Raw genomic sequence first — 26420 nt, forward strand, 5'->3', positions numbered from 1 at the left:
GTTTCTGAAAACTTCTACCACATTAACCCTTATCGCACTGTAACAACCTTCTACACAATTTTTTATTTTTAAAATAAAAGTAAACTGATTGTTCTTTCCAGATTTGATAAAAAAAAATCTAGGTTCGTTTGAATATTGCGTACATCTGATCTGATCTGATCTGTATCTCGATTTGAATTTGGAATTATTATGACCTCAGAACATAGACAACGTACAGACGAATTCCATCCAGAATGAGTCGTTATTATTATAAATCATGCCCTTCGATTTAGTTGACTGCGTAGGTGTACCAGTAATAAGTGGGAACATCACCCAGATTCAGTGAAATCGCGAGAATTTTTACACATTTTCTAACTGATTTTTTCTTTCAGTGTGTTGCAGAATTCAGTCGCTAAATATTCTTAAATACTTAAAAGCTCGAAACTGCGTAACTATTTTCGAACAGCATCACTCAAAACGTATTAGGGGCATTTACATTCTCGGAAACCTTAACCTAATGTTTTTATTAAACTGCTTCATACTCAATCATTTCACATAACCTCAATCTAAGTAACTTTTCGATTATACAGCTTTTCTACTGAATTCAGGTTGGGACAAAACTCACAAAAATACACGAACTTTCGCATAAACTCCTATAGAACTAGAATATATCGGTTAAATAAGATTTCTTGGTTGCGATTTTCCTAGCGAAACTCGTTACAAACGTCTGTTGCATAACTAGTTGTATATATGTCTGTCTGTAATCTAAGAACACTGACTTAAGATTGGTTAAATAGACAAAAGCAAACTGACATCGAGTATATAAAGTAACCTAGTTGTTATATAAAAGGATTGACTGTGGTTGAGATCGAATTGCGAGACCAAAAAAAAAACTCATCTAAGTTCGGTTATATGTTTCCTAACTTTCTGCTCTAGAAAAGTGCGACATATTATTCAGGTTACAGAAAAATATAAAGGCTTAAAACTGTTTAAACACACTCACATAAGACAAAGAAAGTGGATACTTACTCGGTAGATTCGACGGTCGGCGTGCTAGGCATGATCATCAATATACAATTGGTAAGAATGGTTGTTATTATAAAAAATGAAAACAGTGGATGTACTAAAATATAAATAGCTACGCGACGTATAGGATTGAACGGATCGAGTACATATAATGCATTGGTTGCGGAGAAACGAAAAATATCTTTTCCTTTACTAACTACTACGAATGTCTGGAAAGAGAAGAAGAAGAAATGGGAAAAGTTTTGATTAGAATTCGGTTCTCGACTTGGCTTCAAAAACGCAACGATTCTGTTTTGTTCTCATTTTTCATAAAATTCCTTAAAACTTTCTATTCCAATGCCTACAAGGATTTTAGTTGCTGCCTTCCCAAAAGGTTGCGTGACAAGAGCTTTGCGTTTTGACAACACGTGCGCGTGTCGTGTTAGTTAGTAGCGCTCCGGACGGAGAAATGTCAAACCCAATTCAACTTGGGCAACATCGGAAAAAATACATGCCAAGGAAACGGGCCACACCGACATCGAGTCGGCTTTATCGGGGAACTCAATTATGGGCCAGCACACGATATCAATATTTGATGCGAATTATTTCACTATGTGTGCTTTAGTGTTTATACAGCGTGATGCAAACGAACTCCGCTGTTCGGTTCATGCGGCTGGCGTGTTTCAAACAGGCGATGTTGGAATGGAGCAGCCATTTTTAGTAAAAGTTTGGTTTCAGGGCCCGTAACGCAATGATAAGGAAACGGGAAGGATAATCATGGACTCATAGACAGTCTGGGATCATATAATGGATCATTAACATAACCAAAACGACATCGCCACTGTAATCTTTATTTAAGGTGCAAGAAAAAATGGCATTTAAAAAGAGAAAACTGCTTCTTCAGTTTTGACTTTTGCACCATTTTTACTTGGGCCTTAACAGAAAGCAATTCTGTAAATGTAATGTCAGTGCTGTCACAATATTAAATCCCATATACAGTGAAGTCTTTGTTTTGATGCGGTGAGTACCAAAAGAATTTCCTACAATGATCCATTGCTTATTGCTGAGTAGACACAAAAAATAAACCCCAATTCTATTTTTATTTTTTTTTGTTTTAATTTGTATCATTTCAAACATTAAATTAACCCCTCTAGCTTCATTTATTACCGCTAAAATAATATTCAAATCGCGATAACTTTATTGTTTCTCGATATTTTTGCACCATTTTTTCCCAAGCTCTCAAAAAACTCTTCTAGTTTTAGAATATGTGTCGATATTGATAATTGATAACCTTGATATTGATTGATTGATAACCCACGTAAATATCTCAAGCTACAGAATTTTTATCGTATTCGGATATATTCGGAATGATACATTAATGCGAGTATATTGTGAAAAAATAAGCAATTTGGTGCGGTCGTTTTTGAGTAATGATCATTTATGTTTTTGGTACCACACTGGACAAATGAATATCTTGAAAACTCTAAAAACTCACATCGTGATTTTCAGATTACTCCAAGAATACAGAACCGATTTGTATGATTTTTTCAGAGTAGCTCCTTATTACCTGACATTATATAGTACACATTTTATTTATTTGATAAATTGACCAAAAACAAAATGGCCGCCAAAAACATGTTATATGGATAAATATTAATATCGACACGGATTCTTAAGCTAGAAGCTGGTCACCGAACGTTTTAGAATAATTTGTACTCACGTCTATCAGTCATAAGTGTCCGAGAAGATGGCCAATAGTTGCACTCTTCTGTCTGGAGTAATTCATAAACCCTTTTCAATAACACATGCAGTACCTACTGATCTGTTAACGATCACCAGTAGGGCCGTCAGCAGGTAGCGAAATGATGATCAAAAACATCGCACTCGGTCAGCGATTAGAGCCAATTTCTGTATCTAACCAGTCGAAAATAAACCAGCATCACGTACAGTCCGTTGCCTCTCATTGAAATTCTGTGTTTTAAATTGTTTGTTAGGTCTATAGTTCAGCAAATTAACTGTGTCGCGTGTTCAAATCGTACACTTCAGGTTAATTATCATAACTCCAAGTCTGAAAGACTTGTTCCGCCTGGTTCGTTCAGCAAACCATGAAACGAGCTAGGCTTCGTGTATCCAAGGTCCGGAAGGCACCAAACCGACGTGATCAACAAAACACTGTGGCCAAATCCCGCGCAAGGAAGCTGTATCATGTTGATGCTTTGGACTGATTGTAGTTAACACCGGGGGATTTTTCGGCTTTCAGTCTAGTGATAGCGATTAAAATGTAAAAAACGTAGAATAGTAGTTTACGGAACAAGTTGCAGAATGATAATTTTTACAGCACGAGTCGTAAATTTATCCTATGAGGCATGTCGAGTAGGATAATTAAGACGAGTGCTGTAAAAATCGAGTTCTACAACGAGTTACGTACAACATGTTTTGCAAATTCATCATTTGAGGGTATCAAAAATTATATCGGAATGCATTCACCATTTTTTTTTACAATTTCTGAAAAATTGTTTTGTAATTATTCATTACGCAACTCAAAACAGTTGCGTAATGAACCATTACAGCACTGCTTTCAGTTGCGTAATGACTATTCCCGCACTGCATACTCCAGTGCAGGAAAGTAGGCCGTTTCATGAAAGATTGGCGTGATGAAAACAGCCTATTACAATGAGAAATTGAAAAATAAACATTACGCTTTAATCGCTATCGCTAGACTGAAAGTCGAAAAATCCCCCGGTGGAAGCTGTATCGAGAGTGGTTAACGAAACCGAAATGTGTGGTTATGGATGACGAAATCAAGGCAGACGCAAAGCAAATACTGGGGCTGGAGTTCTACGTTTCCAAATCACGGTGTGATGTTCCGGAAGACATGAAGAAGAAAATAATGGACAAATACGCCAAAAAAAAAATACTTACTCTGGCAGGCCATATGCCACTGAGTAAACCGTACATTATAACCAAAGACAAATAAAAAGACCTCCATGTCCCTTGCAGTTGCCCAAAATTTTATGGCTCATAAGGTAATCTAGAATGCCGTGAAAAGTGTACTGCGATCTGTCAAACTTGGGTACCTTTTGCACTACCGAGGGACCGAATGCAGTACTAGAAGTGGTACCCAATCTGAGCCCGAGTGCGACGGACCTGTTACAACGGGTACCCTCAACAGCGAAATTTACCGCACTGAGTGCATCCAGAAGCGTCTGTTGCCCTTCCTGCGGTCTCACGGAGGCAAGACATTATTTTGGCCGGATCTGGCATCATGCCATTTCGCGCGATCGATGTTGAATTGGTACAGAGACAATAACGTTGGTTTTGTTCCAAAAACCGCCAACCCCCCAAATTCACCAGAAATTCGTCCGGTGAAAAGATTATGGGCTATACTGAAGGCCAAAGTTCCAAAATCGTCCAAAGTGTTTAAAAACGAGCTGGAATTGAAGAAAGTATGGATGGAAGTGACCAAAAAGGTTGGCTCCACCATTGCACAAAATGTAATGAGGGGTCTTAACGGAAAGGTGCGGGCTTTCAGCGAAGGAAAGGACATTGAATAAAGTAATCATGCTGAAACATAATCCACATGTATTAGTTCATTCTCTGAAAGTTTAAAGAACAATCGACTTAAAATAAATTTTTGGCGAGCACTTCTGACTGATGCACTTTTTTTTCGAGTACAGGCCTGGTACATGCAAGGTAATGAAAAATTCGATGTTAAAAAAAATAGTCCGCTCAACACTTAGCCGAATTTTATGACCAGAGAGCACGTAAATTTCCGGAAAAGCAATTCTTTAGTTTTTAATGATTAGAAATACAAATACTAGGTAAGATTGAGGAAGATGGTAGTTGCATTTCTAAGCAGAAAAATCTGAAATGCTAATTTGCCTTCGACCAACTGCTAACAATAATCGCAATGCTTCTTGATGCAACTTATTGCTTTGAAGGACCATTCTGTTTGTTGAAAACTTGAAAACGGATTTTAGGAAACAACACAAATGTAGAGTGATTGAGCGCTATAACACTAACGTATTTAGGGTAGAACGCTGTCTACAAGTACTGTGTAAAAGGATAGGACAAGAATCGGTCGAGGAATGATTACGCTTTCGAAATTACTTGAGCTGTACGCTGCTGAGAAGTAGAGCTGATAACGTCGGTAACGACTGCCGTGCAAATCAAATAAAGCTGTCACTTTTCCATACGGAAAAATGTGTCGCATTTTCATTCCGCTAGTAAAACTAACATTTTGTATGAGATACAGAATCAGCTATATACAAATGGAGCTAGGATTAGTTTTTGAAAAAAAAACTAGGATTCATTCACATTTTTCATAACGCTGAAAATGGCCACTTTTGACACCCTCACCCCCTCGTAAAGCTTTTTGTATGAATATTCTACAAATGTTGTATAAGCCGTAATATCATGAGGACACCCGCCCACCTCCGTTATGATATTTGTGAATGAGACCCTCTACTTTTGCCATTCTTGGTTAGTGAAGAGTCTTCGAGCGTCCACCTAACCAGGGTTGCGCTACCTACATCATGCTAGAGGGGCTGCCTCCTCGGTGCTGACACGATACAGCATTGTCCGTTTGATCTTTACATGATGCCCATAGTCATAACCATCACAACCATCCACCTTTATCAGGGCTTTGGACCTGTAGCTCTGCCCAAGTAACCACTAGCCCACTAATTCGCCTTTTTCGTCTTATAAGGCTATTATCCGGCATGTTAGCTCTGTTATAGCACTATATTAGCACGGAGAGCAAATTAATTGGTTACTTGGGTGGTTCTCAGTAGTTTCAAGTTCATTCGGACATGCTACTATAGTGAGCCACCATGCGCTAGCGGTGTTGCTAGAGATGTTGACAGCCTGTGGGACCCTATCCACGAAACTGTGACAACAACGGCACGGGAAGTGATTGACACTGGTCAACGACGAAGACGAAACGACTGGTTCGATGAAGAGTGCCAGAGGGTGACAAACATGAAGAATATCGCCAGAAGCCGTATGCTTGAGGCCGGTACCCGACAGAACAAAGAGCGGTACAGGGCAGCGAAAGCCGAAGAAAAGCGAATCCACTGCAGAAAGAAAAAGCAGCACGAAGAAAGTGTGGTAGCTGACGCTCAAGAAAGCATGAACCGGAATGATATGCGGAGATTCTATGCAACGGTCAATGGTGCGCGGCACAATACCGTTCCAGTGCCCGCCATGTGAGAATTTGTTGACCACTTTCAGTAGTTGTTGAACGATGAAAATGGAAATGTTGCGAGAAACAGGATGAAAATTGATGATGTCGACCACGCTGTGGGCTCACCGACCATAGGAGAGTTTGAAAAGGTTATAAGCGAGCTAAAGAACTGTGAGGCTACTGGGAAGGACGAGATCTTAGTCGAGCCTCTCAAGCACGGTAGTGAGCAGCTTTATTAGTCGATCCACCGGGTACTTCTCATGGTGTGGAGTGAAGGACGAAGAAATTACCACCGGCTGGTTGGATGGCCTTATACGCTCAATCTTAAAGAAAAGGCACATTTACAGAGGAATTACCCTGGTGAATTTGGCGTATAAAATACTGTTGCGCATCCTGTTCAACAGACTGAGATCCATGCTGAGACCGCTCGAGAAGTCTTTCTTCGACGAATACCAAGCTGGTTTTCATGAGGGCCGCTCGACATCGGACCAGATGCTTATCTTGCGAATGATTCTAGATAAATTCCGAGAATATAAATGCAGACTCACCATCTGTTTATTGTTTTCGAGGTGGCATACGATTCAGTGAAAAGAAATGAGCTGTGTCAGATCACCGTATTAATTATGCAAAATTCGGGCCAGTGAACCAAATGATGACTATACTTCCGCACATTATCTTAAAAAGGAAAATTAGGTAATTGATTGCATTAGTGAAACTAGCGCATAAGAAATTCTCTGTAGCGGTCTACAAACATGATTGACGACAAAAAATAAATAGATAATGCCTGAACATGGTTTTCAGGTGAAACTAATTAGGCTGATACGTGTTACGCTGGATGGTTCGGAATCAAGTGTTCGAATTGCAGACAAGGATTGAAGCAGAGAGACGCACTTTCGAATTCACTGTTCAACATTGCACTCGAGTATGCTATTAGCAGATTTGGTGAGCAGTCAAACGTTTCGCACATGTTATTTGGCTTTGCGGACGATATCGACCTTATTGGAATCGATCGCAAGTCAGTGAAAGAAGCATTCATGCCTCTGACCAGGAAGACAGCGAGGATAAGCTTGAACATTAGCCCGTCCACAAAACCGGCTTGATAACTTCCCACAAATCTGCTTGCCAGTGGCGATAGACGGCGGAAGGTGATCTGGGAAAGCACTTTATAGGCGTTAGCGTTAGCATTAGCGTAGTTACAGTATACTTCGTAGATTGGATACTAGCAACATTCATGTTTCTTTTTAATAATCTCATCCTGACTACTTTCAGGGACAAGGCAGGGGAGTATACCTTGTTCAAATCATAAATAAGAATACTAAAAGCATGAATATCACTATTCCCGGCCACGCCCATCTTTACCGTAACTTGGGATATGGGAAGGAAATGTTGATGTAGAACTTACTTAATGAGAGGCCACCGACTCAGCGACACCCTCATAAGTGCTACGGAGTTGGAGGTTGGGGAAGGTATATTGTCAGGATTCGCCTAGAAAGCGGGCGATAGACCATAAACATTTTTTGTTTAAGTGTTTTCAAATTAATTTTTTGAATGCCGGCAATCAAAAGAGAAAACAATAGTTTATTTATAGTATAAATAGTATTTCGCAAAATGCTTGTCGATTGTGCAGTAATATTTTTGCTTAATAGCCAGTAAAAAGCAAAACCGATCCCTCCAGAGTCATCGGATTGTATAAAATAACGATACGCGTAAAAAAAACTCTCCGGCGACGAAAACACGCGCGAAACCATGAGCAAAACCTATCTGACGACGCAAAGTCAAACTGTCCTGCTTGGGTTTCACGAAGCACTACCCAGCAAGGCGCTCCAAAACATGAAAAAAATCTCCAGCGACGAAAACACGCGCGAAACCGCGAGCAAAATCTATCGGACGACGCAAAACCGAACTGTCCTGCTTGGGCTTCACGAAGCACTCGATCTGGGAAAGCACTTTATAGGCTGCGTTAAGAATGGTGATCGATCGATAGTTCTCACATTCTAACTTGTCACCCTTTTTGTATTATTCCCTCCTTCCATTCCTCCGGTAGCTGTTCTGTATCTCAGATCTTGGCTATCAATCGGTGCAGACAAGTGGCCAACCTGTCCGGGCCCATTTTAATAAATTCCGCTCCAATACCATCCTTTCCAGCTGCTTTGTTGTTCTTGAGCTGTTTAATAGCAACCTTAACTTCACCTATTGTGGGAGTTGGCACGTCTCCCTCATCCGCCGTACTGATGAAGCATTCCTCCTGCTGTCTTGATCTTCCTCCTCTGCGCCGTTTAGGTGTTCATCGTAGTGCTGTTTCCACCTTTCAATCACCTCATGTTCGTCCGTCTAGATACCTCCATCCTTATCCCGGCACATTTCGGCTCGTGGCACAAAGCCTTTGCGGGATGCATTTAGTTTCTTGTAGAACTTATCTGTTTGTAAAGAACGATACAGCTGCTCCATCTCTTCGCACTCCAACTCTTCCAGGCGGCGCTTTTTATCCCGGAATAGATGGGTTTGCTGTCTTCGCTTCTGTTTGTATCGTTCCACGTTTTGACGGGTGCCTTGCTGCAGCATCATCGCCCGCGCTGCATACTTCAGCGTCCACGTACGGACTTCAAATTTTTACCTGATTTTTTTCTTACCAAAACGAGCACTTTACAATAACGAACATATATTTCTCATTTTCGAAAAATAAGAGACAGCTTAACGGACACTGATATGTGATGATTACAGCTATTCGTTATCGTATGACGTCTGATCATGTTGTACAGATCAGCGTCTTTCAAAGTGCGCATGAGAGCTTCTAGGAATTTAACCTTTCGCTGATGCGGTTAATATTGTTGGTTCCATTCCTTCCGTACTCCATATACCGTTTTGTCTCAAATTCCGAACAGACTCATATTCCGAACACTTGGTTTTTGTATGGCGACTTGGTTGAAATGTTTCGCTGAAATATGTCACCAAATAACAAGGAAATGGCAGTCAATTGCACTTCAATTTGAACGTCTCCAATATAATTTATACCGCAGGAGTAGTGATGATTCTCTAGTTTGAGACCAATTGAACAAGCTCAGATTAATTGATTCACCAAATTATTAATTTGAATACGATTTATTCGTGCTGTTCGGAATTTGAATCACGGTGTTCGGAATATGAGACAGAACGAACACAGTGTTCGGCATTTGAGTCAAAATGTTGATCCATACTTTTACGTAGAAGCAATACTAAAACTAATAAAATCAACATAATTATTGGTACACCCAACAGCTAACAGGTAGACTTTGCGATGAAATTAAAATTTACACAAATATCAGCTAATTCATGCCAATCAGATGCATTTGAAGTCCCTGTTGGCCTTAAGTGTTCGGAATATGAGTCAAAACGGTACTCCTAAATAGCTTTGTTTGCCACCTTTTCATCAAAGGGAACATTATTTTCATAGCGGGGGCAGGAGAAACCAGCGCCAGCTAGATGATTAGCAGTTGTGTTGCCGGGTACACCACAATGTCCGGGGATCCATGCAAAGGTGGTGTTTGGTCGAGCATCGGTGATCGTGCGCTGAATCCAGGAATGGCTGCGGCTTCCGCTGAGAAGATCGAGTAAAATGGTGGCACACTAAAGCTAACTGATTATTAGAACTGAAGATGCCAAGGCTGACGCCTCTTCCGGAAAGTGATTTGAATTGAATATTTTGTGCGTAGCCAGTCCAGAGCAGTTGTTCAGAGAAATATCGAGTTGTTCCCGGCACGAAACTGTTTTCCAATCGTGCTATCTACGTTAGATTCAGGTGAAAGCCAACACATGTCTCCATTCTAGTGGATCCTGGCCATTCAGGGGAAATCTGCGAATGTTTCCATAGTACAGCAGTGCGAGTGTTGTTATTAGTCGATCATTTGCAATGCACTTAAGCTCAAAGCCATATGCTAACCGGCTGACAACAATAGCACATGCAACGTGGAAACGGACAGACGTGACATCTAACATTTTTAGGGACATAGAGCTCTAAGTTAGCTGAACCGATAGTTTCCACCCAGGTAACCAATAAGCATTAAAATAAGCCGCGCAGTAGACTGCTTACAGCATTTGCTCTGCTTGCTGCCCTATGGAAGCAAGTTCATTGCTTAGCAGCAATGCTCCAGCACAAGCACTGCTATTTAACATCTATCGGTTCTTAATAAGCAATTGAACTGCACAGGCTATTTTCTAGTAATAGCAAACAAAATGCTTTCCCATAGCCGCACGAATGCAATGAAAGAGAAGTATGGGTTGTGTGTTACATGTTTGACAACACTTTTCATCTCTTTCTCACCCACGTCTCGGTTTTGGCATCTAATGGAGACGATTCAGTGTACGAGAAGTATAGTTAAAAACAAACTGATTTCCACGGTAGCTGCCGCTAGTTTCACAGATCCTTCTGACATGTGGGACAAAACCAATGTATCAACCCATCTTGATATGCTTCATAAATTTTAATTATCTTAGCGCGTTCCTACATTAGGTAACCATTCACGGAGCCATTCATGATGAGTTGGTTCGCAATTGAATGTTTCTACTAGAGTTACTGCGCACGTGCTGTAGCCTTAGGTGCAGGAGCCTCATTGCTTGCAAGCGCACAGGAGCCCTGTACATTATGAGACCTTTTTTGGTGCGCCTCATTATTCTTGAGATGTGTCTCAATGAGGTCTCATGTGCTCCGTCACATGTGCTGTTTAAAATTCAGCGCAATAATTGAAGTAATGACAAAATTTTTCAACGAGGATCGAAATTGTAACTCTTGGATCGTGAGTCTTCGGCCTTATCATGTAGACTATCTAGACACCTGCATAATGATGCGAAAATAGTTGTAGAGGCTCTTCGTTACTAAGCAGTTGTTTCACAACTTGGATACCGATGGTGAGCCGTAGCGCCGAGCACCGCATGAGACGAGTCTCCCCGGGTGCACATCACCTAGCGCGCGCTTTCAAAATTTTCGTGAGCCTCCGGCTAGCGCAGCACACTAGGATTCCGATGAGCTTAGAGACGATTTGGTTGGAGGCTCGTCCGTACACGGTGCTCCCCTGACCGTTATTATCAGAAAAAAATCTCCATCAATTCTGTGCTCACCAGTCGTTTTTTAAAGCTAAGCTGCATGTCTGGGCAAAATTTTAAAAAAATCGTAGGGCCCGTTTTTAAGTTACGCCCTTTTGATTGTTTAAGTCCACAAATTCAAAGGAAATCTGAAATATTTGAACGGGTTTTCATTAGCCGTAACTACCAGAAGCAATATACCATCAAAATTTGGAAATTAGTTGGTTAATTTATTTATTTGTAACTTATGGGTTGAGTTTTGAATGAGAAAATCAACAAAATTTCGAGTTACGCCCTTTTGGAGGTGTAATAATTAAAAACACTAATTTTAAATAGAATAATTAGGCATTCTAATACCATTAACCATGTTCAAATACTTTCAATGGCACATTGCATTTACATGCAGCAAAAGTGTTTCACCATTAACTGATTTTTCATAGGCTCAAGTTCTATAAGGCATTACAGAGCCAATTATGTGCCACATACAAACAGACGAACAACTAGAACAATTATAAATTTAAATCATAGTCACGTGAACATTTACGCCCAATGCTAAAAATACTTCATTTGGCCAACCGTGAACTAGGTGGCGGCAGTGAGCGAACGTCAAATTCGAACAAAAGTGATGCGAGCGCCACGATTGGCACGTCGGCCAACTACGAAATATTTTAATTGGGCGCTATTCTGCTGTGCTATGAAAAAAAAAATAGAGTGTTATGTATGTTTGTCTGTCTATGTATGAACTGCTATAGTTCAACTAGCTATCCCCTCGGCTTTTCCGGCTAACTTTGTACTACCCCAGAACATAAACTTCAATTGCCGAGTAATGTAGTATTGACCAAACTATGTCACTCAAGACCACTGTCAATACTTATGTTATCATTTAGAGCATTTTTCACAAATTCATTTAGATTTTTCACAAGTCTTCAACTTTTAATATATGTTTCCCGGTCTTTTCGATTACACAAACACGTAAAAGTCCTAGATAAATACAATAGTAAAAGCCTTATTTTATTTGTCTACCTTAACAATCAAAACTCTCTTGAGATGATTCTATAACTTAAACTCGAATTTCATTTCCTCGAATATCATTAATCCAAGTGTCATCACACTGAACGCACTATTACTATTACTTTTGACCGGAATATATAAATACTATGAAATGCCCCGTGATAATGGAATTCGAAGTAATACCATTCAACGAACTGGAACTCGATGTGATGGTCTTCAGGTTTATAGTATTTGGGGTAATGGAATTCAGAGTTAAGGGGTTTATTTTAAATAAAAGATGTATGACATATGGTAAAAACAGAGTTCTTCATGAATTCTGCGTAAATCCCAGTTTAGGTTACCGAAAAATTGTAAATTGTTCTGTGGCCCTGTTGGTTACTTGTTGGTCTACTAATTATAACATGGTTTGAATCCTACACAAACTGAAGATTTCTATGTAAAGACTCACCAGCTGCTATAACCCTGCACAAACAAAAATCATACTTTGGGGGCGACCCAAACTTTCCCAAGTTGACGAAAACAAAACAATTAAAATTAAGCTCTGTAAGTGCTGCGATTTTAAATTCCATTAAACAAAATAACGGATGCTCTAAACTTTGCATTATTTTCTTTCCTTTTTATTGCTGCTTTCTACGTTGTAAATTTTGTTCTACTACTGCTACCCATAACGCCTACTATTTGTATGAAGTATTCGGAGCCTGTACGGATTTCGGTCCCCTACTGTACGTATACATGCGTTTCGTTACACAACATGTACCAATGATTTGCATGAAAACAAATCTAAATCGTAAATACATGGGTTCACCAAACTAGCCAGAATATTGTGCTACAAAAACTATTTTGGTTACATTGTGAAATTGGCTCCGTAATGCCTTATAGCACTTGAGCCTAAGTAAAATCAGCTTATTGTGAAACACTTTGGCGGCATATAATCACAATGTGTCATTGAAAACATTTGAACATGATTAACGATATTAGAATGCCTGATAATTCTATTTCTATTCTATTCTATTTCAGTGTTTTTAATGATTACACCTCCAAAAGGGCGTAACTCCAAATTTTGTGGGTTTTCTCATTCCAAACTTTGCTCATAAGTTACAAATAACTATATAAACCAACTTTGATTCAAATTATAGCAATATATTTATTCTGATAATCACGGTGAATGAAACCCCATTTAAATATTTCAGATTTCCTTCGAAATTGTGGACTTAAACAATCAAAAGGGCGTAACTTCAAAACGGGCCCTACGATTTTTTTAAAATTTTGCCCAGACATGCAGCTTAGCTATAGAAAATGACTGGTGAGCACAGATTTGATGGAGATTTTTTTCTGATAATAACGGTCAGGGGAGCACAGTGCCGTACATTTATGTGCTCCTGAGAAATCTGTAACTCTAGTTTCTACTGACAAAACGTACCTTATGTAGGGCATAAATCAATGCTCGACAATACATCAACTGCAGCATACCCTGCAACGTCGTCGATATCGTCACTAGTAATCATCAGGTTATCAGTTCGGGCCGCAAAATGTAGAAAACGAACAAAAAATCAACAGCAACGAGAAAAGTATCCATCATTAAGACAAACCCGGGGGCAGTGAGCGAAGGTGAAAAATATTTTTGTTTTGTTTTTTTTTTTTTTTTTTTTTCTACAAGCAAGCGTTACAGTTTTTGACAGTAAAATACAACGTTTCTGAAGGTGGAGCATTGGAGCAGCCCGATATTTCGCCAAAACCTGCTATGAGGTAGCACTACTAGAAGCTATATGTTCAATCAGCATTAAATGCTCTGCCGTGCTGGCGCATATAATGCTGATTAAATGCTTTTTTAAATGCTTCTTGGTTACTTGGGCATTCACAATTTGGCGTAGCACTAACAGGGTCCAAGTTCGATTATCCAAGACTTGGACAGCCCAACGAAACAATTTCGGTTTGTAAGCCTTCCGAGTGCGCTGTGTGTAGGACGTTGCTAAATTTGGCAAAGTAAGTTGGTTGGTTTATCAACTGGTTGCCTGGATCATCAGGAATGGGAAAAGTAGTGACTGAGCTGATGGTGGGCTGCATACGACTCGAACTATTTGCCGAGGAGTCCTGCTATCGTGGAGAGATCTGAGTTGTGCGAGTTTTCAATACGAAAAGTCAGAGGGCTTGTCTTTCGTTTTCCGCTGAGGGCGTTTTCTCAGGTCCAGAGGGCGGCTGAAGTTTGTGACGCGTTCATGCTATTCAGGAAATTCTCCCAACTACCTACTGCCTTCGGCGTCTGCTATGTTCTTTCTGCATTCATTGTGTCGGCTTCGGTTGGAGTTCAGAGCATTTTCTCTACTAGGATCTCCAATGGGAATTCATTTTACCACCCGCAATGATTTCTCCTGGCCTAAGCCACTATCTGAGCGTCATCAGTTCGTTTTGCGATCCGGTTGTTTACTGCTGCAGGGTATGGATGATTTGACAGCTTTGTTAATAATGTCAGTGTTGATAATGTCTTGCAAATGAGTAGGATCGCTGATGTTGAAGGGTCCATGGAGACGCACTCCATCGGCTGGAAGGTCGGTTTCAAGCGTAAAAACCATAAAAGGGATTGAGACTAAGACTCCGACTGCAACGGAATGTCTTAGGCAGGTACCGAAAATGGACCCAACGGTATTTGCCACAAACAGATGGATTGAGCTGTTCATTAGGAGAAATCTTCCATTTCTGCAAGTATGAAGAAAATATATCCAAACTTTTTTTGCAATCGACTACAGATGACACGCAGACTTCGTCCTTTTGCGGAGAGGCCTGTGTCATCCGCAAACAAGGATTTTTGACATCCCTGAGGTAACTCAGGTAATTCAGATGTGAAAATATTGTATAATGTTGGTCCCAAAATGCTGCCTTGAAGAACACCAGCTCTTAGTTCTGATAATTAACCTGAAGTGTACGATTTGACAGATAACTTTGAATTATTCTAACAATGTATGTTGGAAAATTATTTTTGACGTTGGATAACGTCTTACGGCAACATATGAGGGTACAATTTTTTTTTTTTTTTATTTTTTTTTTTTTTTTTTGGTTTTAAAATTGAGGTTTATTTGTCGGTTTAAATATTTACAACGGTTGATCTTAAAATTCTAGGTCAAAATGAAAATTTAGTGCATTGACATCTATTCCACCGTTACACTCGTTAACGTAGGTGATATACTTAACTAAAAATTTCAGTATTTGGATTCGTTTTACTCTATTTACTCCTGGCAAAGCAGGTTTCACCAGGTCGTCGAAAGATAATCGCCTCCAACCATTCATTACGACCGTCAGCCTCTGCTGTAGGACCGTCCAAGCCGGGCCAACACGAGCACAGTCGTAAAATTTATGCTGGAGCGTTTCTACTTGCTGTCCGTTGCAATGTGTGCAGAACTCACTGTCTGCTCTCCGCATCATGAAGAGAAGTTTTCGGTGCTCCCACTTTCCATTCACTAGCATGTACAGTTTCGTACGCTCTGTCGAAGAGAGCTGCTTGCATTAAATATTTCGCCACGCACGTGGCCAGTCGGTAGCTGGGTTGTTTATTTCCACCTTGGGAGGATCGGTCTGCTGCACGAAGTGTCGGTGGATGAGATCGGCGGAGGGGTTTTCTTGGATTAGGGGTGGAATGTGGGAATAGTTTGATAGGATAATTTTGAGGTCAGGATTGTCTATTGAAATTGCTGGGCGAGGATGAACATGGAAAAGAAGGGATTTATAGTGGGGAAGGGAATCGATCTCCTTGAGATGTCGGTTGATTGCCAACGACTTTGCTTTAAATGCTGGCAGATGGAGATTCAAACCTCCATGCTCCTTGCTACGTGCCAACTGTACCATCGGGACGCGGGCGGGAATTCCTCTCCAGAGAAACGCGCCCATCGTGGAGGTGACTTTCGCCGTGTGTACTCCTAGTGGTGGCAACACCGACGAAACGTACCACAACTTGCTGGTGCCGAACGTGTTGAGCATTATAACCTTCTGGTGCAGTGTCAACATGCGCAGCGAGTGTAGCCACAGCTGTTGCGCAAACTTCCCCACTAGCGCATTCCAGTTTAGGGTGGTCATTAGTCTTATCGAATTTGCGAAGGTAATACCCAAAATTTTAACCACATTTGTTGTTTGCAGCCATTGGGTGTTAATTTGATTACCTTCGCAAAACCCGACATCGATCGCCACTGTTTTGCGCAGATTCAACCGCGCGCCGGCGACAGCCTCGAAGCGAACGAATATCCCATTCATTAGCTCGATCTGCCCAGCTGACGTCACGATGACGCTGATATCGTCGGCATACGCAACCAACAAATCGTTGCCACATGCTTGTTCGAGTCTACACACCAGGGGGTGGAGGTAGAGAACGAAGAGATGCATGGACAACGGGTCACCCTGCCGGACCGAACGTTGGATCTCGAACGGACGTGAGAGACGCCCGTTGATGAGCAGCCGAGAGGTGGATCGGCTTGCAATTTGCGCGAGAAGAGAGACGAGATCCCGACTAAAGCCAAGCGAGCACATGGTGTCGAACAGAAATGAGTGCCGGACCCGATCGAATGCATTCTCCAAATCAAAGCTAATTAGCTTGCCGGCGCGCCGGTGGTGACGGAGACTCGCAATCCGATCTTTCAGAGCAAGAGTGGCCTGAAAAATGTTACGCTCCGAGTTAGAGCATTTCTGCCCGTCGCTCAGCACGTGGTGGGCTCGCATGACGCACTCCAGTCTGGATTTTAGAATGCGCGAGAGAAGCTTGTAGTCGCTGTTCAGCAGCGAGATGGGTCGATACGATCGGGCCGTGTTGTCGCCACCCTTCTTTTTCACCAGCACGATGATGCCCTCCACAAAAGCAGGGGGAAGGTTGCCTGCTAGTGCTTCGTTGAGCAGGAGATTGAGTTCGCGATGGATCACGTCGAAGAGACGTAAATAAAATTCCCGTGGGATACCGTCATTGCCGGGGGAACGCCGTGGGGCACTCGCTCTGATGGCAGAGAGGATTTCTGCTGTGGTGATCTCCTCCGTGCAGGCTTGATTGATGGGATCGTCGGGTGGGATTACACGCTCGCATGCAAACCCGTCATCGTTGTTGTTTTCCGCTGCTTCTTCTGTGTAGAGGCCCGAGAAAAAGTTGAGCAGATTCGCGTCGATTGCTGCTGGCTCGACAATGGTCTCGTTCTCCTCCGTTCGCAACTGGGTGATGACGGTCCTTCTCCTTCGTCTTTCCCCCAATTGAAAAATTGATATGGGTTCTCCCGCCACGTGCGTCTCATTCATTCGCATGAACATGAGCGAAAAGTTGCGTTGCAGCGCCAACATTTCGCCCTTTAATCGATTGATGGTGGGTAACATTTCGGGGTGCTGATAGTACCCGTCGTACGCTAGCCGTAGCTCCGCGTATAGACGCTGGTGTGCGTCGTGAAATTCGTCAAAGACGATACGCGATTTACGCTTGAAAAAAGTTTTGATTTTTGGCTTTGCGTACGAAAACCACCACTCGATCCACGAGCCGTAGTTTCTGCGCTGCCGAGTCCAATATTGCCACTGTGTTTGGAACTCGGTAACGTTCTCGTCGGTGAGAAGATGCGGTCGAAGGGACCAGAAACCACGGCCGGGCTCATGTCCTAGCTGGGGGAGGCACAGACGGAGTGTCAGCGCTTTGTGATCCGTGAACGAGCAGACATGCGTATGTGCTGTACGCAAATGCTCCCGCAACCCGCTGCTCACATATATGCGGTCGAGGCGCGATTGTGCGTTTCGGCAAACGTACGTAAATCCGGCATCCCGCGGGCGCAACTTTTCCCACGCATCGTGGAGTTGCAGCTGCTGAACGGCAGTTTTGAGTGCAGGGCTTGTGTTTGGGCCGGACGAATCGCATGAGCGAAGCACGCAATTGAAGTCGCCAGCGAGGATGACGTGCTGAGTGGCATGACGGAGATACCGTTTTGATTCATATTACGGACACTTAAGGCTTCAGTGAAGTAAAACCCAGCTTGGCCATACAAAATAAATCATTCTGTATGATTTTTAAGCGTTATCGAGCGTCGGAAGCCCTTAACTTTCGGATGGTGGGTAAAGAATACGCGTCTGCAACTTGAATAATTTTAAATAAATCAAAAAGTGTGGCCTTTTCATGATTCTTATTCCGGACACTCCCTCACTTTTGCCTCATATTCCGGACGCTTTGATTCGAATTACGGACAGCTCATGATAATCATTAATGGAACAGTCAAATCATCAATTGAAATCGTTCAACCACTTAAGAGACGTCTAAGGTAGTTGGGCATTATAAATTTGCAATGATATTTATGGAAAAAACCTAATAAAACGAGCCTCGAAAATGAGAACTTTTGGACGGCGAAAATTGAAACATTTCGTGTGAAATGTTTCCCATACAAACGAGAGTGTCCGGAATTTGAAGCTGTCCGTAATATGAATCAAAACGGTAGTAGGCGAGAGTGCCGTTGAAAAAATCTTCCCGTGCTGCGCGCTGTGCAGAGCCGGAGGGAGCGTAGAGGTTACAAATCGTGGTATCATGCACTCGCAGAGCGATTAGGCGGCTATCCAAGCTTTTCTCAATGTGAGATACCTGAATGTACTCCTTCAGAGCAATAGCTGTTCCTCTTCTCGTGTGGTCTACATTCGTGTATACGACGAAGCCAGGCAAGGAGAGCTGGTCGTTTTCCACTTCTTGCAGACACACAATTTCGAGGCTTTGACTGTTGATGAAGGTGCGCAGCGCCGCTAGTTTCGTGGGGTTGGTGATGGTGCCGATGTTGATGGATGCGATATTGTAGGATGTGAGAGCCATTACGGTTGGGAATCCTCATCCTGCTCGTCGTCATCGTCTTCTCGGCGGGGCTTTTTGCCGGGCGGTCGGCCTCTGCTTCGCCTGCTGCTCGTGGATGCCGATGATTCGTCGGTTTCGTTGCCGTTGCCATTCTTGCTGTGCGATCGCAGCGCATGGATCGGCTTTTTGAACAAGTCCACCACAGCAACATTGGGTTGGTTAGCTTCGGCGGCTTGTTGAGTCGATCGGTGAGACGACGACGATCCGTGCGCGCGTTGCTGTTGCATGCTGGGGGACACCGTTAAGTCAATCTTATCGGATTGACTGTTTGCTTTCGTCACCGGGGCAGACTGTTCGGTCCGACTCGGAGGCTTCGGCAGCTCGGGGAAAGCAGCCGAAGAGGTGAGTGATGGCGCGGTAGGACCCACCGGTTTCATGCTCGGTGGTTTCACACCGGACGATTTTTTCGGTGGCTGACGGTTGCCACTCTGCTTCGCTACGTTGGCGTAGCTCTTCTGCACAAGCAGTTTTTTATTCTGGACACATGATATGCCAGAGTGTGCCTGCTCTTTGCAGTGTTTGCATGAGAGCACCTGCCCCTTGTACACCAAGTACGCCTGCTGCCCATCGATGGTGACCCACGAGTCGATGTTTCGGTTGAGTAGCATACGGGCCGACCATATGCCGAGCGGTACACCGGCGAACTCGTAGCTCTCGCCCCACGTTAGTTCGTGAATCGAGATCACTTCACCGAACGCACACAAGAACTCCACGATCTTCTCCTTCGTCACGTTTTCGGGGAGGTCATGGACCTTCACTTCGACACTTCCATCCTCGATGGTTATTCGAAGCTTGTGCTTCTTCCCGTCTATTTCCACTTCGTGACGTCCATCGTGTTCTTCTACAATTTTCTGTGCGAGCGTCAGGTCGCCGACCTTTACGAACGCACATTGTTCACCTCTACTACACTGTAGTCTCAACACATCTTCCTTCTTCAGGCCGAGCACTGTACGGCAAAAGCCGTGGACCTTTTCGAACGATGGCTTCACGGGGAAGTTTGAATAGTCGATCCGAAAGGTGTTTTCTCGCCTCATCGCATAATCACCTCACACGCGACGCGGCACAACGGAATATCGATAGAACGATCTGAAAAAAATGCCTGACTAATGAGGAGTTCAATCGTAAACACGTCTTTGCGTCTCATAAGCTGAGCGATAACTATAATTCAGAAAAACGAAAAATTGGGCATGTAACGAAAAATGGTCAGGATTTGATCGCTAATAACTCAGTCATTTATCGATAGATTTTCAATATTTATCCATGAATCGATTGGAAATTTATCTACGCGTCGATTCAAATGGAGGACACTATTGATTATTAGCAACAAACTATTGAAAAAGCACATTTTCGGTTCCGCTTCCTACTATAAAAGCGCACCGCACCCTGCTTCTTCCCTCATTCTTCTTTTTGCGGTCGGACTGTGAACACGGTCAGACGAGTCATTTTCGCTTTGCCTTTGCAACCCGCTTCACAGTTCAATTTGTGTCGTCGGAAGAGGAAGACGCAAGATTGATTTGCGGCGGCGATGACGATCGCTTTGGAACTTCTCCGAGCGGCGAACTACTGCCGCTCGGAAAAACGCACAAGCCATCGTCATTGCCACCGCAAATTTATCCGCGCTTGCAGATTTCGACTCGTGGTAAATTCAGCTTCGGTGGTCAAGAAGTAAGCCCGCTAGGAACGAAATATCGCAGGCCCTCTGAGTTGCTGATCCGAGGAGCTGCTGCTAATCGAGCGTCGGATTGGTGAAATCGCACAAGATTTCAAAAGTGAGCATCGTTTCCAGATTTCGACTTATGCCCAGTGATCCACAACCCGCTGGTCTTGTGCGCCATCCACGTCTTGAAACATTTAGCTGGTTCGTCGTATAAGCAAATCGGCGCTTTTCAGGGCCATCAAATGTGTTGAAAAGAGTTAAAAGAATAATATTTCCGATCTTATTACATCTTATATTTTTCAATCAATCTCACAGCTTCAAACAAAATTTAATTTGTCATGAATAATTGATGGCACGAAAATTTGATACTGTATTCGCGGACGCAGCTGCAGTGCCGTCGGGGTGAGTGCTCTACATTTTACAACGATTGTAAAATAGAGTGTCATTTCCAACAGCTTCTTAGACTTGTCATATTTTATGAGAACATATGTAACAAAATTGCGACATATTTAGAATGCTTCTGAAAAGAAATTCTCATAGAACAATTTTCATCATTTTGGCACCAGAAATTTTCCTTCATACTAAAGAAAACTATTGATTATCAATAGCTAACCATTGAATATTGGAAATCTTTCTACGAACCGGCTCCTATAATCAAAACTATTGATTTTCATAAATAAACTTTTGGAAAATTGATAAATATCAAGGCATGTCTTATTTTCCATAGAAAAGCACATTTTTCTTGTGTAGTCCTAGCACAGACATCATTGCTCGATATCTTAGCCACTTTCGTCATGCAAAGGGAAACGCCCTTTTCGGTCTTCTTCTTACTCCTCTTTATTCTATCGTTTTCAGTCAAAGCCAACCAAGCTTCAATGAGCCCCGCGCACATCAGTCAATCGTCGACCAGCAATTGGAGAAGGACTCCTATCGGAATAAATTTTACACATTCGTCGCTTCCGCTGCTTCTGCTCTTGTTTATTCCCAATCCAAGCTAAATGCTGCGGGTTCCGTGAAATCGCTCATCATGGCCATGGGCATCCAGCTAGACCATTAAATTCGTGGAGAACGCGTCTAGAAACCTTGAAAATTGTCTTCGGAGGAGTGAGAAAACCAACGAAACAAGGAAGCACAAAATTACCGACCGCATTTCGATTTAATCGTCTTTGGTAATCTTTTGGTGTGTTTCTGTCTAACAATGGATTGACAACCCAGTTTAATCGACGGTGACTAGCCCCAACCGTCCTTTTCAGGACGACCATTTCATTTTGAAAGAGTTGTGAGAATTTTCCACCGTGAAGAGCGACATTACTGGTGACTGGATGTGATTGATTCCGATTTTGGTCAATAATTTGCATGCAATCATTTATCACGGCTAAATAATGCTTCGCGAGAATCACAGTGTTAAGAAATAAAATTCCCATTGTGCGCGCGCTGAAAACTTATCAGCAACAGCTTTGTTGACGTTTTAATTTGGTAAGAAATTGTCGAATCGAAATTCACACACAGAGAAGACTGCAAAAATGCTACCGCCGCCCGACCTGTGCGACGGGAACCTAGATAAAACTTTGTTTGCCATTTATCTCCGTTGAAAACTTATCATTCGAAATTACAATTGATAACTAAATAAATTAATTAATCAATTGTGGCCCTGTAAAGGGTTGTTGTTTGAAATTGTGCTTCAATGCAATTTAAGCGCGTTCTCCACGGATACGACGAGCCAGCTGGATGTACTTTGGCATGATGGTGACACGCTCGGCGTGGATCGCGTAGAGGTTGGTGTCCTCAAACAAACCGACCAGTTAGGCCACGCTCGCTTTCTGCAGGCCCATGATGGCCGAGCTCTGGAATCGCAGATCGGTCTTGATCAAGAAGTCCTGCGCGATTTCACGGCCAGATGCTGGAATGGCAACTTGCGGATCAGCTGTGCCGCACACGATCCGCAAACTCGGCACCAGTTATAATGTAGAGCTGGGCTTGTCAGATGATTATGGTGACATCTACGCTGCCGAGATCACTACAATGAATTGTCGGGCACTACTGGTTTATCTTTACATTTCCCCGGATAGAACGAAGAAGCAGAAGAAGTTCTTCATGGCGCGGAATTTGTTCAAATACCTAAAGGAGACCATGCCAATCATCGTGACAGGAAACTTCAACATCGATTTGAACAAAGAGGAGAACATGGAGTTACCGGACTTCATGGACAAGTACTTAAACCTTAAACTGGCTTCGGAACGCACTAAAGCAACCAATCTTAATGGATCATGCGTGGAACTAACGTTCAACCGGAATATTTGTCTGGAGAGCAAAAGTTACCGCTCATGCTTTTTTTTTTTTTTTTTTATTTCTTTATTAGTATCATTCCAAACATTACATTCATTATTTCTTATATCTAGGTGTTCTGTGTTATTAGACAACACTATCATCCTAATTTGGTAAAACAAATCTAAGATTTTATTAACATTTTGTTAACAACATATTACATTTCATTTGCCGTAGCAGTTCAGATTTTTTACAGGTGAGTTGATTTCACCTGCTTATAAGAGAAAAAAAAGTTTTTAATATACTTAACCTAACTTAACCTAAACATATAACGCATTTGGTATAGCAACAAACCAGTAGCAGACACAGACCAATCAATTAGAATCGTAAACGATCAGACAAGTTCCACAAGTGTAGCACGTAGAGCGGTCTCGCTTCATTGCATGTGTCTGGTCAGTCCATCTCATATTGTGTATATTTATGTGCTTTATTACTGTGTGTGAATAGTCCTTTTCCCTGATCGCTTCCCGATCGGTATGCCAGCCATTCTGTTGCCCATGTACGATTAGAGAGAAGATCAGAATATACCTAACCGTCGCGAGATTCACATCGCCGCGTTCGTTTGTTTGAAAAATTAAAGTTTGTGTTCGCGTCATAATAAATGTAGTTTGTCATCCGTCTAAAATAAATTGTAGTGTTTCTTGTAATTTCGCGATTTTCTTAAATACTGTCCGAAAGACCGGTTTCACGCGCGAACATTTGGTCCTTCGAGCCGGATCCGACGGTTACCTTTCGGACAAAAGACAAAAAGTGAACTATTTAGTGAAACCCGGCCGACGGCAAAGTCTCGCTCCGTTCTTCCTGTGGTGCCGTATGCTGTTTCAGGCTGTTGTGGACATTAGAAGTGCCAAATCACCCTTTGGAGAACCCGTGAAAAGCGTGTCCAGTGCATACCGCGACATCACTGTGGCTATCGTGAAGCATTGTATGTGCATCGCCATTGCAAAACCGTTGCTGAGCCGAGAAGACTGCGCCATCGCGACGTATATGCTGCGCCATCGTTCTTGATCGAGCAACCATCGCATGGATATCATCACAATCGGGAAGTAAATTTTGTGCATGAAATGGTGGCATGTGGCTCTTCTTAAAAGGCAAATAAATTGCGTGAATTGCATGCGAGTTTCTTTCTTTGGCAAGTAGCATTCCTTGTGTTCATTACGAAATTGGTCTAGTTGGTTTCGCTGGATTACTTCTTTGAGCTGGTATCTTCACGGTCGGTATCCCTCGCTGCTGTCACCTGTTGGGTTGCAAGTCCTATTTATTGCTCCGCGGAGTCAATGGAACGTAGAGTTGATCGGGAGTGATGGTGCAAAAGTGAATTTGTTGGCAGTGATTTACATTTGAACAGGATCGAATAGGATCGATGCTGGTCACAGTGCTGTGAACGTGTACAATATTATTAGTTGCAGTGCATTTTTGTGATGTTTGCCAAGATGACGAGTGATTTGCGTAACCTGGTGAAACGAGAACGGCAGTTATTCAACTCCCTGGAAGGCACGGAACGTTTTTTGGAGAACTACGACCCCATTAAGGACTTGAAGCAAATCAGTATTCGTATGCAGGTCTTGGATTCTGTATACAACGAGTTCTTTGAAGTTCGGAGGAATATCGAGCTTCTTCTTGACACTATTGCGGTAGAAGGTGAATCAGAAGTGAAGCCTGAAGCGGAAGAGGAACAGCAGAAGAAGAATTTGGCTATTTTGAGCAATTTCGAGGATCGCTATTTCAATGTGAAGGCAGGACTCCTGCAGTTATCGGAGAAGGTTGTAACGACAACAAATGAAGGTTCTTCAAGTCATGGATGCTTTCCGAAAGTCAAATTACCAGAAATTAAGCTTCCAGAATTCAGTGGAAATGTTCGTGATTGGATCACTTTCCGTGATAGCTTCCGTAGCTTAATCGACAGCAACAACCAGCTTTCCGAGATGGACAAATTCAGTTATTTGCGTTCTTCGCTCTCTGGTGAAGCACTTCAGGAGATCAGTTCGGTGGAAATTTCTGCAGCAAATTATATTGTGGCATGGCAAGCACTAGAAGCTCGCTACGAAAATAAAAAAAAAAAAAAAAAAAAAAAAAAAAAAAAAAAAAAAAAAAAAAAAATGTTATCGCACATTCAAGTGGGACTGGTGCCGTGAAATGATCATAACTGCTGGACAAGTTGGATACACGATACTAGGGATTGTCTTTACGGGAGAACTGACTGAAAACTAGGTCCATACACAATACACGAAACACTCATTTTATTGTCAAAGGTATGTAACAATAACTTTATATGGAACGAACAGTAATTTGCGAACTATATTTCATTTAGAAAACTTCTTGGGCTTTTATAGTCTACAGAATAATGCTATTTGAGCGGGAAACCCGATTTTATCCCGAAGTTCTTTAAAAATGGCTATTAATCGTCGTATACTTTTACTTGATCTTATTAGAATCTATTTTTTTTTTACTTGACTGCTCGAAAAGCCAGTCGATCATTCAATTTGGACTGATCTAAGTGATAATTGGCATCAACATACCGCCTCCCTTGATAGGCCTTGCCTTTCGACAATCTTCCAATAACTTTCTTCGTTTACATGTACTCATTTACAATTTGTTCTACCGTTGTTTGCATTGTTTGCTAAATGGTACGAGTAGATTAGCTCCTCTTCTACGTTGATCACTCCTTGCGTCTTATGCTATCTTATCCCTTTTGATTTGCCTCGCCTCGTCTATGCTTCGCCAGTATTGATGTTATCGTTCTTCAGGTTGATAGGTTCGTTTCTCAGTTCCGTTATCGAGAACGGCAGTTATTCAACTCCCTGGAAGGCACGGAACGTTTTTTGGAGAACTACGACCCCATTAAGGACTTGAAGCAAATCAGTATTCGTATGCAGGTCTTGGATTCTGTATACAACGAGTTCTTTGAAGTTCGGAGGAATATCGAGCTTCTTCTTGACACTATTGCGGTAGAAGGTGAATCAGAAGTGAAGCCTGAAGCGGAAGAGGAACAGCAGAAGAAGAATTTGGCTATTTTGAGCAATTTCGAGGATCGCTATTTCAATGTGAAGGCAGGACTCCTGCAGTTATCGGAGAAGGTTGTAACGACAACAAATGAAGGTTCTTCAAGTCATGGATGCTTTCCGAAAGTCAAATTACCAGAAATTAAGCTTCCAGAATTCAGTGGAAATGTTCGTGATTGGATCACTTTCCGTGATAGCTTCCGTAGCTTAATCGACAGCAACAACCAGCTTTCCGAGATGGACAAATTCAGTTATTTGCGTTCTTCGCTCTCTGGTGAAGCACTTCAGGAGATCAGTTCGGTGGAAATTTCTGCAGCAAATTATATTGTGGCATGGCAAGCACTAGAAGCTCGCTACGAAAATAAA

General features: G+C 42.3%; 1 protein-coding gene across 13 annotated transcripts in view; it reads right to left on the bottom strand.

Annotated features, from left to right (window-relative positions):
• The window catches only part of LOC5567355 (sodium channel protein para), a 479280-nt gene that overhangs the window by 202215 nt on the left and 250645 nt on the right, over nt 1-26420 (bottom strand). For all 13 annotated transcript variants that reach the window (XM_021852350.1, XM_021852351.1, XM_021852343.1 and 10 more), the window contains one exon: nt 1009-1214. In XM_021852350.1, the coding sequence (XP_021708042.1) occupies nt 1009-1214 (206 nt within the window). The remainder of the gene's footprint in view (nt 1-1008; nt 1215-26420) is intronic.

The sequence above is a fragment of the Aedes aegypti genome, chromosome 3, assembly GCF_002204515.2.
Source record: "Aedes aegypti strain LVP_AGWG chromosome 3, AaegL5.0 Primary Assembly, whole genome shotgun sequence".
Taxonomy (NCBI): Eukaryota; Metazoa; Arthropoda; class Insecta; order Diptera; family Culicidae; genus Aedes; species Aedes aegypti.